Source organism: Papio anubis, chromosome 8 (genome assembly GCF_008728515.1).
Source record: "Papio anubis isolate 15944 chromosome 8, Panubis1.0, whole genome shotgun sequence".
Taxonomy (NCBI): domain Eukaryota; kingdom Metazoa; phylum Chordata; class Mammalia; order Primates; family Cercopithecidae; genus Papio; species Papio anubis.
In genome coordinates, this window is record NC_044983.1 from 80,811,053 (window position 1) to 80,828,266 (window position 17,214).

Sequence of the window (17,214 nt, forward strand, 5' to 3'; positions counted from 1 at the left end):
AATAGCAGCATATGATTGTGACCAACCATCTCACAGCATCAGAAGTAGCATGGTATCTCTGAGTTTATGTCCTGACTTTATAATGTTTAGTGCCTTTGGGCAAGTTACTCAGCCTTGGTTTCCTCATTTGCAAAAATGGGACAATAATATTACCTACCTCATGTGGTTATGATTAAAGAAGTTATCAAAATGAGTTTTTACTTTTAAAGCACTTAAACAGCATCTGGCACATAGTAAATGCTACCTTGAAGTGTTTGTTGGATAAATGACAGATACGTAGATGGATACATAAAATAAATGTTGGGTATTCTAATTTTCTCATATTTTGCAAATATGAAAAGTAATGAATAGTACTTTTTTTCAGTCAACTTTATATATATAATTTACAGACATTAAAATGCTCCTAGCTGGGCGCAGTGGCTCACGCCTGTAATCCCAGCACTTTGGGAGGCCGAGCGGGCAGATCACTTGAAGTCAGGAGTTCGAGACCAGCCTGGCCAACGTGGTAAAACCCCATCTCTACTAAAAATTTAAATATTAGCTGGGCCTGGTGGTAGGTGCCTGTAATCCAGCTACTCGGGAGACTTAGGCAGGAGAATTGCTTGGACCCAGGTGGTGAAGGTTGCAGTGAGTGGAGATCACGCCACTGCACTCCAGCCTGGGCAACAGAGAGAGACTCCATCTCAATCAATCAATAAAATGTTCCTATTTTAAGCGAACAGTTAAATGAGTTTTGATAAATACTTGTACCTGAATGACCATCACCTCAACCACATGTGGAACATTCCCATCACCCCAAACAGTTCCCTTTTGTCTCCTCCCAGTCAGTCCTCAACTTTATCCTCAATCCCAAACAACCATCACTCTGCTTTCTTTCCTGTGAATTAGAATACTCTTTTCTAGAGTTTCATGTCAGTGAAATCGTACCATATGTACTCTGTGCTTAGCTTCTTTCACTTGGCATGTTTTTGGGATTCATTCATGTTGTAGCATGTACCACTGGTTCATTCCTTCCACTCCCCGAGTGGTATTTTGTTTTACGGAGGTACCACACTTTGCTTATGAATACATTTACTCTACTAAATGTATAGTTTTGGCTGTTATGAATACTGCTATGAATTCATGTATAAGCCTTCGTATAGATACACTTTTATTGTTTTAATGTGTATTCCTTTATTATTCCTTTATTAACTCATTAAAAGTCTGAAAACTTTTTCAAGAATATTAACTTTTTTTGTTTTTGTGAGTTCTGTATTTTGTCCATGTTTTATTTTGTGGTTTTTATATTTTCTTTTATATGTTTTAATTATTGAGATAGTCAAATCTTTTTTATTCTATATATTCTTTTTTTATTCTATATATTCTTCAGTTCCCATGAAGGAAATTTTTGACATTTTGCTGTATACGCATGTATGTTTGTGTATGTGTGTGCACAGTAACTTGGGGGGTTTTAATCAGTTTTGAGAATGGGCTGTTGGCAGTTATGAAGACAGCTAACGTGAAAGTTGAGGCGTAGTTCATATTCACTATAATTTCTTCAGGATTTTTTAAATTATTTAAAAATCCATGTGCATTCTAGTAGATTCTGTCTAGTACATTTTTCTTGAATATGACAAGTCTAGGTTCCTGACACCATTTGTTATCCTTTAGGCAATGAGATTTTGTGTATAACTTAGTTTTCTGATTAGCTTAGGTTTATCCCTGTTGTTTTTTTGTTTGTTTGTTTTTCTTTTTTTTTTTTTTTTTGAGATGGAATCTCTGTCACCCAGGCTGGAGTGCAGTGGTGCGATCTCGGCTCACTGCAACCTCTGCTGCCCAGGTTCAAGCGATTTTCCTACCTCCGCCTCCCAAGTAGCTGGGATTACAGGCGCCTGCCACCGCACCTGGCTAATTTTTGTAGTTTTAGTAGAGACAGGGTTTCACCATCTTGGCTGGTCTTCAACTCCACCCGCCTCGGCCTCCCAAAGTGCTGGGATTACAGGTATGAGCCACTGTGCCCGGCCCTCTTTGTTTTTTTTTTTTTTTTTAATTTTTTTAATTTTTAAAATTTTTGTAGAATTTAATACCATGCCCGGCCATGCCAGACACTCTTCTGTTTCAAATATTATACTCATTTAGTCCTCACAGCAACAATATCTTCATAGTTATCTTACAGATGAAGAATTTGAGGCTAAGTAGCTTGCCCAGGGCCACACAGCTAATAAGTGGGGTCAACCTCAGAGCCCATGTTCCTAAGCTTCATGCTGTGTTACTGACAGGGTGAGGTTAAATATGGAGGCCGGGCACGGTGGCTCATGTCTGTAATCCCAGCACTTTGGGAGGCCGAGGCGGGTGGATCATGAGGTCAGGAGTTCGAGACCAGCCTGGCCAACACAGTGAAACCCCGTCTCTACTAAAAATACAAAAATTAGCCAGGTTTGGTGGCATGCGCCTGTAGTCCCAGCTATTCGGGAGGCTGAGGCAGGAGAATTGCTTGTACCCAGGAGGCGGAGGTTGCAGTGAGCCGAGATTGTGCCACTGCACTCCAGCTTAAACACCAGAGCAAGACTCTGTCTCAAAAACAACAACAACAACAAAAAAGGAGGTGCAAATCTCAGTAGTAGAATAGCAGATTCACACTTAATCTTTCTCCTATTTTAGGAAGTTAATACTTAAGAGAATTATTATTTATTTGTTTTTTTTTTCCTTTTTGAGACAGGGTCTCACTCTGTCACCCAGGCTAGAGTGCAGTGGTACAGTCATGGCTCACTGCAGCCTTAACCTCCTGGGTTCCAGTGATCCTCCAACTTTAGCTTCCCAAATAGCTGGGACCACAGGCATGTACCAATTTGTCTGGCTAATTTAAAAATTTTTTTTTGTAGAGACAGGGAGCTCCCTCTGTTACCTAGGCTGGTCTCGAACTACGGGGGACAAGCAGTCCTCACATCTCAGCCTCCCAAAGTGCTAGGATTACAGGCATGAGCCACTGCATCGGCCAAGAGAATTTTCAAAGTATGCAATTGAAAACGTAGGCAAGCAATCTCTAGATCTGAATAATTTATAGATTTCTGAGGTTCAGCAATATTTTCCTAAATAGGCACTTTATCAAATATCTTGTTTTCATTTGAGTCATCTTCAATGATTTCTATTGGTAAGACAATAGAAATGAATTTCCTTTTTTAAAAGTTTATACAAAGTTTATTAAAAAAATTTTTTTAAAGATTTAAAGCTTATGCATTTCAGAAATATCAAGTACAGTAGCAGTTAGTTTGGAGTGACAAGACGACCCCTGAAAATTTTTTAAGGAGATTTCCTTGTGGTAGGGTAGTGACTGGGAATTGAAACATGCAGCTTCTGGAGGGAGCGCTTTGCGTCTTTAAAGTTATTTATTCTTTTATATTTAATTTCCTTATTGATTTGGTAGCCCCTACAGACCCATTGAAAACACATGGTGGCCTCCTCCAGGAACTATTTCCTGTTTGCTCCCACCTTAAGTAATCTCTCATTTTTCTATCTCTTGTAACATTTTGTCTACTTTAGGTACTATTTCATTTTTTAAACCTCATTCTGTAAGGTGTTGGTCACAGTCCCAGAGCTTTAGACATGTATACAATTTTTTGTTACTGTTTATTATTTTTCAATAATAAGTGGAAATTAAGATCTTTCTGTTTGTTCAGACCATTTAATACACTTTATATGAAACTTCCTGTAGACAATTGTTATTTGAATTGCTTCTTCAATGCAGTTATATAACTTGGAAACTTTTGGCTGTGCACCAAACTTATTTAAAGTCATTTGAAATTATATAAGTCCATTTGAAAATGTTTTACCAAAAATGTATTTATGAATATGCAGTTAATGCTAAATTCCACCTTGATCATTCATTAGCTTTGTGAATCTGTTTCCAATATAACAGGGAGAACACCAAAGCTGCCATGAGCATTGAATTAGATAATGTCTCTGTAAGATTCTGTTACACAATTATCCTGTTACTGACTTATAAAAGGTTCCTCTTAATTGTGGATTGAAATCAAACATTCTGCATTAACATCTAAAGATATATATTATCTTTAACAGTGTTTAAAATTAGGTAATAATTAGTCCAAACCTCATCATGGAATAGATCAACATAAAGTACCATGTGGCTGAGTTGAAAGCAAGTTCTTTCAGTTTTTATTTTAATTCTCATTAAAATAATCTACAGGCAGTTTTGGAGCATCACTTGGGGTCCTTCTCATCTTATTTTCAAGTGGAACTGACTGGTTTTATATAGTACTTCTGTTGCATATTTTCTATTTTGGGATTCTGGCCTGCTTCATTGTAGTGTTAGTTTCTGAATCACAGTAGCTAAACTATTGAGTGTACATGTATTGACTCTTGTGATTTTGGAAGACAGCAAATAAAGTACCTGCTTTGCGTGGAGAACCTGAAAGACAGGGTGTTTCCTATTATTGTTTTGGTATTAGCCTTTTTAATACAACATCGTGGTCCACCAGAAGAACAACCCTGAGCCAATGAGCCTCAGCTAACCCTAACTCAAATAAAGCTACCACATAATGTCTCTCCCTATCCAGAGTTAACACCGAGTCTTAGTGGGCTCATTTGTTCAAATGAAGGGATGTGGCCTCATGATTATTAAAGCCGTTTTTAGCACTTATGGACTACCTGTCTCAGCTTTCCTGGTTCATTTGTCTTGAGCACCTCTTAGAAGCATTGCAAGCTTTAATTTTATTCCACCTATAGACATTGCTTTGTTCACCTTTGGTTATATTTTTAGAACAGGATTTAATATTTGGAGGGGAGATATAATTCTTTCAGAGGAATATTTTTGTTTGTTTTTCTGTAAACTGAGTTAATGTGATACAATTAGATGCTTCCTTTATGGCTGTATAGGTAAAATCATATGAGAGTAAATGTAGCCTTTTAAAGTAAATGTGATTAAGACATGCATATACGTATTCAACAGTTACAGTGGCCAAGCATGGGATGGGAATGGTGACTTGCTTTGCTCTCCACCTACCCCTTGTCTGCACCCAGACAGCTGTCCAGGCTGGAGGAAAATGGAAAATAATGCTGATAGGTCTCACTTTAAATTCATGATCGCCAACTACAAAGGGGCCAGTAGTGCTGTCCAGCATTCCTTCCATGCTACCTATTGTCTTGCTTTTTTATATGAATATTTTGCACTTTCTCCTCTCCTCTCAACCATTAATAGCTCCTTTCCTTTCTCCCCCATCCCAATGCTGATGAGAGAATAAAAATCAACCAGAAGGAAATGTCTAACCTTTCTCCCTACCTGGTCTACTAATGTACCTATATCTGTACCCAGGTACTCTGCTGGACTTCAGTTATTAATATACCCTGTTATTATCTGAGGCCAATCCTCACTTATTGAATTCATATCCCGCCTTGCCTACTTATGGCCATCTCGAGCAGTCGTCCCTTCTCTCTTCTGCATTGTTAATGATTCCTCTTCCTTCTTTATTACCAGATCATTCCTATCAGCATACTCACATGTTGAAATAGCTCCCATCTTTAAAAGGAAAAAAAAAAACTTCCTGGAGACCCCATAGTTCCCTAAAAATATTGCCCCATTTCTCCTTTCCTCTTGGCAGCAGAACTCTTCAAGAGTTGTCTACTCTAGCTTTCTTTCCATTCTTTCTTGAAATTTCTCCATTAAGACTTTCAGCCCCACCTCTCTGCCAAAACACCTCTGATCAAGGTCACCCATGATCTTTCCAAAGGCAAATCACTGATCAATTCTAACTTGCTGTGATAGCAGTACTTGACATGGTCACACTTTCTTACACTTTCTTTCCTTGGATTCCGAGACCCCACACTTTCTGCTTTTCTTCTGATTTCAGTGGCAGGTTGCTCCCTCATTTCCTAGACCTTACATTTCCCGAGAGCTGGTTCTTAACCTTCCCTTCTATGCTCACCTCCTGTATCAAACTAGTGTATTCCCTCTTGTGGTGTAAAATGTCTATTTGCTGAAGACTACGGAATTTATATTTCTAGCTTGGATCTCTCCTCTAAGCCACACACTCTCATGTCCAGTGGTCTCCTTGATTTCTCCCCATGGATGTCAGAAGGTCCAAGGCCAGTTTCTTTATTTCCAGTGCCCCAAACTGGTTCCTTCTGTAGTTTACCTTATCTGTAATTGCTCTTATCAAAAACTGAAGTAATTTCTGATTCCTCTCTAGAGACCTGCTGCTTGCTGTACCTTCAAAATATATCCAGAATATTAACATTTTTCACCATCTTCATAGCTACCCCTCCATACCACTACCATCTCCTGCATGGATTATTGCCATCGCCTTCTTGTTGGTCTCCTTTCCTGTCTTTATCTCCTTTTTCCATTTTCCCTCTCATTATTCTGCCACACTGGCCTGCCTGCCTCTCCTTGAAGGAGCTAAGGACCCCACACACTTCAAAGCCTTTGTGCTTGCTGCTTCCTCTGCCTAGAATGTTCTGCCACCAAACATTCACAGGGGTCTCCTACTCCATTCAAATGTTCAAATATCACCTTGTCAGAGAGCTTTTTCCCTGAAAATCCTATTTGATATAGCACCTTCCTCTTGCCTGCATTCTCTCCAAACATAATTATTTGTATATTATTAACTTCCCTCCCTTCTTTGAGGGCAGGGACTTTGTTCTATCACAACTATATCTTTAAGACCCAGAACCAAGCCTGGAACATTTTGGTGTTAAATGAACGGAGGAAGGTAGTGGTGATGGTGATGGTGGTGGTGGAGATTCGTGGTATGATTCTGTTAGGTATTTAAGCCCCAAATTAGTTTTTAAAGAATTCACACACAACTTTTTCAAACACTATATAAAACAAGGTAGGTCTGTATACACACAAACTTTAACCAATCTTACACACAATCTTACCCACAATCCGTTTCAACCTGTATTTGATGATGAGGCTGACTAGCCAATATTTAAGTAATCACTATGCAGTAGACCTTGTGCTAAGATTATCCAGTTTAACTCCCACAATACTCCTTTCAGTATATGTTATACCATTTTATGAAAAAGGAAATGAGGCTTAGTGAGCATACGATGAGGCCAGCTGAAGATAGGAAGTGGCAGCCCTGGGATTGGATCTCAGTGTGTTTAGCTTCAGAATTTCTTAAGAATGATGGGACTGGCTGGGCACCATGGCTCACGCCTGTAATCCCAACACTTTGGGAGTTCGAGGCCGGTGGATCATCTGGGGTCAGGAGCTCGAGACCAGCCTGGCCAACATGGTGAAAGCCCATCTGTACTAAAAATACAAAAATTAACCAGGCGTGGTGGTACACACATGTAGTCCCAGCTATTTGGGAGGCTGAGGCAGGAGAATCACTTGAACCCGGGTGGTGGAGGTTGCAGTGAGCCAAGATCACACCACTGCACTTCAGCCTGGGCAAGAGAGGGAGACTGTCTCAAAAAAAAAAAAAAAAAAAAAAGAATGATGGGACTTTCTAAAATAAAAGCCTCCTGGAGATTCTTTTACATATGATCTGTACATGTTAGTCATTTATAGGTTTACATACTTAAATAGTATTTGAGAAATAATGTTTAGTTTTAGAAAATGGGCTTAAATGTTGTGATTGTTAAGCAGTAATAAATATAAATGATAAACAAGACACCTTTTTAAAACTTTGAGCTACAAGTTAAATCTCATGGCACTTTGCCTAATGACCTAGGCTAGCTCTTGTGGTCTGGTTCATACAAACATGTTCTGATACCAAAACCAGTGTGCTGTTGCTATGGCTGTGAACGCTTTTGTGAGTACATAGATACCAATAACACAGAGCCATGGCTTGGAGTTCTCTGAGTTACTTCTCTAGAGAGAGGAAAGTGAGAAATGAAACCTCAGCTTCAGATTTGTACCGTTAATTTTGCAGTCGTCTATTGTTCTTCATAAAAACAGCCTCGAAGTTGAGAGTAAAAATTCTATGAAGGTAGATGAAACAAGAAGGGAATTGCTAAGTACAAGGGAAGAAAGTATCAATGAAACAAACCATGGCTAGTCCTACTGTTAATTTTCTGGTTCTCTAGAAGGGACAGTGCCAAGTTAGAGTTGGAGAACAAAGAGCCCCACCCTCCAGTTTTTCCTCCTTCTGCCACATCCTGCTTACTCTCCTGGTCCGCTGAGGCATGAATCCCCTTCCTGAGGAAGACCTGAATGATGGGACAGTAGTAACCTGGGGGTTTTGGTGGCACACACAAAAAAATGGGTTTGAGAGAACTGACATTTCTCTCTAGATCCCAAATGCCTGTACAGTGAGTATAGCTGTCAGTTGCACCTGCTCCAGGGGGAAGGCAGGTCCAGATTGCAAACACTGTGCTGAGCTAGGTTTTTACAGAATGAAGAAAGTAGTGATGCTCTCTGGGAGAGCTATTAACCAATTATGTGAAACTAAATCCTGTTCATTTAGATATTTTAGATAATGTGCTGAAAATTGTCAGTAGAGACATAAATATTTGTAACTACCATGAATCTTAAAATGTGGCTCCACATTCAAAACAGGCTATTGTCTAATCCACTCTGAAAACTCCTTTGAGGTTCTCTTTGTTCTTCTGGGAACAAACATCAAAAATGTGAATTGGAACTAATCAGAAGAATTGTACAGTGTTGTTTAATTCATAACATGATAGCATATGTTGTTTTCATTGATCTTATCTAATGTGAATGCAACTACCAAGTTTTTGTATAACAGCTGCTAGTGCAATCTTGAGCTATTGATTCTGATTTCTTGTTGATGGGCTTTGTGTTAGGATGGCATGATTCATTCCTCTGTTTTCATTATGAGTTTAAAAATGTAGATATTGACTTTAAGGTATTATGAGTGTACGTATAGTTCAGAATTTCCAAGTGTCTTAATTACCAAAGTAAATTGCTGAGATGTAATTCTTTAAAATTTAAAAAATAAATAATGCATCTTTAGATGAGACTGTTTATGAACACAGAAATAAGATAGGAGGTGACATGGATAGGCAATTAGTAGCTCCTCCTCAGGATTAGTCCATAAGGTGACACAAAGTATTCTTATTGTGTTCTTTTATTTTTGCAGGCTTTGTGTCATGACCTTAATTTCTTTCTCTGTTCCAACATCTGCTGGCTTTTAAATGGAATACTTTCTTTGGTATTTGCAATGTTTGGGAGATGCTTTGAACATGCTCAGCTATTGTCCCCAAGCAACTGACTGGGTCAAATTTGAGATTGGACTTGCTGTGGACTTAATAATCAACCCTTTTTGGCTTTAAAATATGACTTGCCCTTTATTTCACTGTTCTCGTTGTCTTTCCTAAACAGGCTGCTGATACTTTGGCTGTGAGGCAAAAAAGGAGAATTTATGATATCACCAATGTCTTAGAGGGAATTGACTTGATTGAAAAAAAGTCAAAAAACAGTATCCAGTGGAAGTAAGTTGCAAACCAGCACCCTCTTCTGAAATCTTTATTTTTCTTCTCAATGCTCTGTAAAATTTGACCTTCCCAATGTTTATCTCTCTCAAATCTTCTGTTTCAGCTAGGCCCCTCAGCTGTCCCTGAACACCCTCTCTGGACCTCTTTGTCACTCCTGTGTTGGGGTGTTCCCTTGCTCTCTTGGATGTTGGATTTTCACTCTTAAAGTTCAAATCTTACTTTCTTCCTCGAGGTATTACTCATTTGGCACACATTGCATACTATCTTGTATTAACCTCTTCCTAAGTCTTGACCCATCCTTGAGAGCAAGAACTACTTTCATAGGAATTTGTACTTTGTAAATAGTAATTGATTGAAATGCATGTTGTCATTAATTGTGGCCTGGTTATATGTTTGAATGTAACAAACAATTTCTGTTCTTCTAATGTGTCCCCTTTGACTATCGTTTTTGTTTTGTTTTGTTTTGTTTTAGCCAAAATTCCACCAAAACATTAAAAGGTTGTAATTTATTTTACCAGCACCTCAGTCACATCCTGAGACTGCTAGGTGTGACTGCTGAGCGCACACTTTTGGCACCCAGTCACCAACCAGTCTGGCCTTCCAGATGACAAAAAAACATTGTAGGGAAGATTGAGAATTTTTATAATTTGGTTGTTCCTGTCAATAAATTTTCTAAGCAAGGGGTACGGTGTGTAAAATTTTTAACATTTTTAGTGCTTGATTTTAAGAGTGCAAAGACTTCTATCTTGAATATATTACTAAATAAGTCAGTTTTATTACAGTAAAAATTAAGTGATATTAACCTAGATCTGATACTGAGGATATTAATTCTCATATGTTTTTAAGAGGTGTAGGTGCTGGCTGTAATACTAAAGAAGTCATAGATAGATTAAGATATCTTAAAGCTGAAATTGAAGATCTAGAACTGAAGGAAAGAGAACTTGATCAGCAGAAGTTGTGGCTACAGCAAAGCATCAAAAATGTGATGGACGATTCCATTAATAATAGATATCCTTTTAAATAAGTTATGCATATACATATAGCTTTGGAATATGTATGTATAAATTATTTCAGTCTGAAGATCATTCACTTTGTTTTTAGACAGTTTTATAAGTAAATATAACATTTTAATTTTATGATATTCTTATAATATATACTAATATTTTTTAAATGTTACATTTTTAAGTTATATAGTACAGATCCATTAGCATTATTCCTGTGGTGCACCGAGAGAGAAAAAGAGATTAATCGACTTTTGGTCTACCTATTGATAGAATGCGGTATGCTAGCCAGTGTGCTTAGGAGATCTGTGAATATTAGAAGCCATTGTTAAGTACATATGTATTTTTAAATAATTATGTTCAGTGTTCTGAAGTATAAAATTCAGCAGCTCTCAAAGTTTTGAAAACTTTTCATTTAAAGATGAGATATCATGGGCCCACAATCAATACTTGATACTTTCTGCCTAATATGAACCCCAAAATAGTTCCTGCTGGAGAACAGGGGTCTAAGTCATGTGTGCCTATCATATATTGGGGGAAAACATTATTGATATATCCATGTGTTTCTTACAAACCACTGTCTTCTCTTAGATATCTGTGATTCTCTTAGTTTATAAACTTATCTGTACTCATAAGGAAACTAACCATATTTTACCTTGTAGCACCTCATGAAATTTTGACTAATGTATACAATATAATTTACTTTTCACATTTTCATGTATTTGGTGAACAAGTCCATGATCTCATTTGTTATTTCCTTTCTATGGATCAGAGCCCCTTAACAGTTGGAGAACAATGGGAGTTTTCAAGCTGTGTTCTGTGGAGCTCTGAAATTCAAAAGCCATTGATCTATTTTATCTTGGACTTTGCTGCCCTGCTTTACAAGATGCTGGCCATTCCCAATGCACCAACCATGATTATGTGTGATACATACAAAATTTTCTGTATATTACGGTATTTTGACGTCTCAATAAACCTTTCTGGCTGAGGAAAGACTGCCCATCCCAGGACTAGCCACTTCTTAGAAACAGCAAGGGCTCAGCCAGAAGCATCCCTTTGATATAAACTAACCAGTCCAGGTCCAGACCTCCTCTCTCCAGCCCATACACCCAGGTGGCAATATTCTTCTGCCTTAGTCATCCCAGGGCCAGGTACCAGACAACTAGGGACTACCTGCATAGCTCAGAACCCACCAAAATTATACAAACTAGGCCAAGTACAGTGGCTCACGCCTGTAATCCCAGCACTTTGGGAAGCCAAGGTCGGTGGATCACCTGAGGTCAGGAGTTCGAGACCAGCCTGGCCAACAGGGTGAAACCCAGTCCCTACTAAAAGTACAAAAATTAGCTGGGCATGGCCACGTGCACCTGTAATCCCAACTACCAGGGAGGCCATAGGAGAACTGCTTGAACCCAGGAGGCAGAGGCTGCAGTGAGCCAAGATCATACTACTGCAGTTCAGCTTGGGCAACAGAGCAAACTCCATCTCAAAACAAAATTATCCAAACTAGCTAATCGAAATGTCCTCCCCGCCCCGCACTTTTTTTTTTTTTTTTCCCTGAAATAGAGGCTTGCTCTGTCGCCCAGGCTGCAGTGCAGTGACGCGATCTCGGCTCACTGCAACCTCCACCCCCTGGGTTTAAGCAGTTCTCCTGCCTCAGCCTCTGGAGTAGCTGTGATTACAGGCGCTTGCCACCATGCCCTGCTAAGTTTTGTGTTTTAGTAGAGACGGGTTTCACCATTTATAGACTCGACTTCTTTTTTCATCTGTCGATGTGTGGCAGTCCCTCTGTGCACAGGGGCAGACTGGTCTTGAACTCCTGACCTCAAGTGATCCACCCGCCTCAGCCTGCCAAAGTGCTGGGTGGTGTGAGCCACCATGACTGGCCACCCTGCATTTCTTTTCCCAAGGAAACCCCAATAAAAGCTCTGGGCTAATGCTTTCCTCCCACTCCTGTCTTCTGCCTCCTAACCACCCTGGTGTCTTAACCACGTGGCCCTGAGTAGCCTGCCTTGCCTCCCATCACTAGGACCTGGGTATAATACTTTGCTTTTCTGAGCCTTTCCTTTCCTCTGTGTCCTCTTGTGGCTGTACCTGACCATTTAATACAAGAACAAAAATCAGCAATCACAGAAAATTCCTGATGTGGAAGCTGATATGGTTGCTGATGACCTCCTTTTCCCCATCATTCTCTTCCCCCAGAAGCCCTTGCCTCCATGAAGAATGTGCACTGCTTTCCATCTCTCTCCTAAGGGTCCTCAAATGTCACAATCAGAATGGCTTCTTCTAAGAGCAAAGGATAGGAACTCCTTTGATTGTGATTGTCTTTACGTTGCTAGACTAGATTTCTTTTTTTATCTGTCCATGTGTGGCAGTCCCTCTGTGCATATGGTCATTTAGTTATTTTGACCTTCAGATGTATTACCTTAATTTAAATGCCTAGGGCTTGATATAAATGTTGTTCCTTAACTCCTCCGACAGTACATTTTCCTATGTAACTCATGAAGACATCTGTAATTGCTTTAATGGTAAGTACCATTAGACTTTTCCTTGCATTCTTCCTCTCCTTAACCTATTTAGTGAAGTGATTCAGAATTCCGTGTCTTCATCCTGTCATTATTTTCAGAAGTTGTGGACATTGTGTCTCACTGCACCGTGCTGTGTATTGATAGGCTGCTTTTGTTTCTGTTTTCATGAGAATAGCTGCTTTTCACAGCATTCACTTCATTAGCTCCACTGGTAGGGATCAACTGTATGTGGAAGGGGAAGGAGGCAGGGGCAGAGGGCAAGCTAAATCAGAGTGGGATTAAGCAACTGTCATTGTCACACAGTCACAGAGTTAGTGACCAGACTTGAACTAGAACATGGTTCTCATCAGCACTGTTTATGAAACTATATGCAGGAAGTATGCTGGTCACAAATGAAACCCAAAGAAACCATGAGGAAAGAATTAGGTGAATCTATCTTATAACCAGGAAACCTATTCCTATGCAATTTGCTGCCCCTGTGTTTTCTCCTTAAAAATAACAATATCATTTTAGTAATTATAGTTATTAATATAACTAAAATGGGGGTGTGTGTTCCCAAAATTACAGCACAAGTAAAATGAAATTATGCATATTTAAATTTGTGTTATTATCCACCTATTTAAAAAAGCCAAGTACCTCATCAAGCAGAATCTGATATGTAAGACTACATTGGAAATACATATGGGCCTATTGTTCTATTTTACCACTGTATTTCCTGAGTTTTTAAAGGAAGTTTGCTGAGAGTTCTGTTAATCTGCAACTCAACAGAGATTTGTTGTAGAATTTGGCTTCAAAAATAATAAATTCATTTAAGCTCAACATTTCACTGTCTCATACCTAATATCCAGTATCCTCAATCCAATGAACAGTGTTATTTAATTGAGGCTAAATGGTTTTAAGAATCTCAGACTTTACAGGAGTCTTAGTGACAGCAAAATCAACTTGAGCTGAATTTGTTAATGAGAATCATATACCTAACCCATGTATAATACTTATACACCTATTATCTCATTTAATGCTCAAAATACATCTATGCAGGAGGTTGTGTGTCCCCCATTTTATAGAATTGAAAAACAAAGCTCAAGGTCACCTAGTTTGGGATGAACCAAACATTCTGATTCCAGAGTCCACATTCTTGCCATTGTATTCCATGATCAACAGTATTTTATGTAACTTTTTATATTTATTTTTTTGATCAGGTGATACACTTTTGGCCATTCAGGCACCTTCTGGTACACAACTGGAGGTACCCATTCCAGAAATGGTATGTAGGATAACTTTTATATAAGTGGGAAAAATGGATCTACTGTCTCAAGAAGGATAAATATATTTTCTTTAGCTGAATGTGAGCTAATTGTGTAAACACTTTTGAGTTACTCAAGTTTTTATCTGCAAGTATTGATACCTGAATTTGTATGTCTTTAATACCTTGGTAAAATTACAGAACTAAATCAATCATAAATGATTTTAAAGATTATTGACTATATCCTTAGTCATTTATTGGTATCATTTAGCTCAAATAAAGTCAATTTTTAAAAAGTAATCAAAATGCTTTAACAAGTGATTTTTGTTTCATACAAAAAGTAAAACTATTGCATAAAATTATGTTCAGGCTATGTGAATAAGGTGTGTATGAAACAAATGAATTTTGTGTTTAGACTTGGGTCCTATCCCTAAGATATCTATCCCCAAGTAACCAAATGATTTAACATTTTGATTATTATTTTAAATTTGAATTTTTTAAGTTAGAGGATGTCAAGAAATGACTAATGATATGGCCAATAATCTATAAAAATCAGTTAAAATGACCACATTGGGCTGGGCGCAGTGGCTCATCCCTGTAATCCTAGCACTTTGGGACGCCGAGGCAGGTAGATCACTTGACGTCAGGAGTTTAAGACCAGCCTGACCAACATGGTGACACCCCATCTCTACTAAAAATACAAAATTAGCCGGGTGTGGTGGTGCACGCCTGTAATCTCAGCTACTTGGGAGGCTGAGGCAGGAGAATTGCTTCAACCTGGGAGGCAGCGGTTGCAGTGAGCCAAAATTGTACCATTGCACTCCAGCCTGGGCAACAGGAGCAAAACTCTGTCTCAAAACACCACCACCACATCTACAACTGATATAAAAATTGCCACTGAGGAAAAAGTTCAATGTAAGTATCAACAATCAATTCCTTTCAATTAGGTCTTTTACAAAACATTGTCTAGCTTATTAAGTCAAAGACATTTACTGACTCTATAAATGAGTTTCATGATTTTTGTTTTCAGATTCAGATTTTTAAAAACAAACTAATTTGAAAGCAATAACCAAAAAAGGGAGTAGAAAAAGATTACTATATTATCTGCCTCCTTCCCCCACCCCCTTATTCAAAAAGTTTACATTTAGGCATTTGTATTACTGGAGTCTGAAGCCTCAGGATACAGATTACTTTTTTCAGCTGGAAGCCTGTTATATTTATTTCTTTGTAGGAGAAATTAGTTGTCCTTTTGCTTGCAGATAGGAAAAAAAAGAGTTTGATCTGTGAAGCATGTTGAAATGATCACAACTGTGGTGGCCAACTCCAAGGGATAAAGTTCCTGTATATGGAGAATACCTGGAGCACTGCTGGGCCCTGACATGTTATGTAGTCACACATGGTAACAACGGACGGTTGCCAGAATTCTACAACAGAGTTTTTGATGATCAGTATTTATGAAAAGCTTACTTTTCAGAAACTAGTGGTTTAGAGCCCTCAAAATTACATTCTACTCTAGGTCTCTACTTTTGTGTTTTGACTTAATGACTTTATTGTGTTATGTGAATTTAGTAAGTCCCTAATAGCTTTGCCTGTCTTATTTTACTGTCTTAAGTTAGCTAGAAATGTTAATAATTATACATTTATTTATACCCAATAATTTCAAAGGGTCAGAATGGACAAAAGAAATACCAGATCAATCTAAAGAGTCATTCAGGACCTATCCATGTGCTGCTTATAAATAAAGAGTCGAGTTCATCTAAGCCCGTGGTTTTTCCTGTTCCCCCACCTGATGACCTCACACAGCCTTCCTCGCAGTCCTTGACTCCAGTGACTCCACAGAAATCCAGCATGGCAACTGAAAATCTGCCTGAGCAACATGTCTCTGAGAGAAGCCAGACTCTGCAGCAGACATCAGCTACAGAAATATCTTCAGGTGGGTTCAGAGCCTTTCTTTTGTAAGTTAGAGAGGAAGAAATATAAAAACAGGTTGGGTATCTCTTATCCAAAGTGCTTGCGACCAGAAATGTCCCAGGCACTTTCAACATTTTGGAATATTTGCATATACATAATATCTTGGGGATAGGACCCAAGTCTAAACACAATATTCATTTGTTTCATACACACCTTATTCACATAGCCTGAAGATAATTTTATACAATAGTTTTACTTTTTGGGTGAAACAAAGTATTGACTGTGGCTTGACTGCAACCTATCACAAGGTCGGGTGTGGAATTTTCCATTTGTGGCATATATAGATGTCAGCTTTCACCTGAAGTTTACTTGGTAAGGTTCTCTTATCTCTTACTAAGTCTAGGATACATTAGTGAAATATGTTCCAACTACCTTTAAGAAAAATCAAACTAGTATAAACCACAGTGACTTATGCCTCTTGTTTCTCCATATTCTTTGTTATACTTTTTATTTGGGAAGCTTAGTTTTATAGAATTGATAAATGGTCTCAATTCCAGTTATGTAGGAAATCTTACTTTCCTCAGTTGTTTCATCTATGAAATTGTAAAAAGCTAAAACAATTCACACTGGGTATCAGGAGTAGAGAGTGCAACTCTTAATTTGGCAGTACCTTACTGATTCCAAATAAAGGGAGCATGGTAGGCAGTTTCTCAGTGACTAGGGAATGAATGAATGAATTGTGCCAATATAGATATCATCTTGCAGATAATTTACAACTATACTGTATATAATCCAAATTGTTTATTTTACCTCTAGGATGTGTCTCATTGCCTAAATGGGAGTTCACAGGTTAAAAGTGACACTAACAAGATCTAACTGGACATGGAATGTTTTTTAGCTTCTTTTTGCCCACATCTATTCCTTTCCTTCCCCTATAAATATGTCTATACAATAGGCCATTAGGATGCACAATAGAAAATGTAGTCCTGGCTGGGCGCAGTGGCTCACACCTATAATCCCAGCACTTAAGGAAGCCAAGGCAGGCAGATTACCTGAGGTCAGGGGTTCGAGACCAGCCTGCCCAACATACAGTGAAGCCCTGTCTCTACTAAAAAATACAAAAATTAGCTGG

At 38.5% G+C, this 17,214-nt stretch overlaps 1 protein-coding gene across 3 annotated transcripts in view; it reads left to right on the plus strand.

Annotated features, from left to right (window-relative positions):
- Positions 1-17,214, plus strand: part of E2F5 (E2F transcription factor 5) — a 45,144-nt gene that overhangs the window by 23,995 nt on the left and 3,935 nt on the right. For all 3 annotated transcript variants that reach the window (XM_003902924.5, XM_009213264.4, XM_021942471.2), the window contains exons 2-6: positions 9,287-9,396; positions 10,246-10,407; positions 12,885-12,928; positions 14,128-14,192; positions 15,837-16,104. In XM_003902924.5, coding sequence (XP_003902973.1) covers positions 9,287-9,396; positions 10,246-10,407; positions 12,885-12,928; positions 14,128-14,192; positions 15,837-16,104 — 649 coding nt within the window. The remainder of the gene's footprint in view (positions 1-9,286; positions 9,397-10,245; positions 10,408-12,884; positions 12,929-14,127; positions 14,193-15,836; positions 16,105-17,214) is intronic.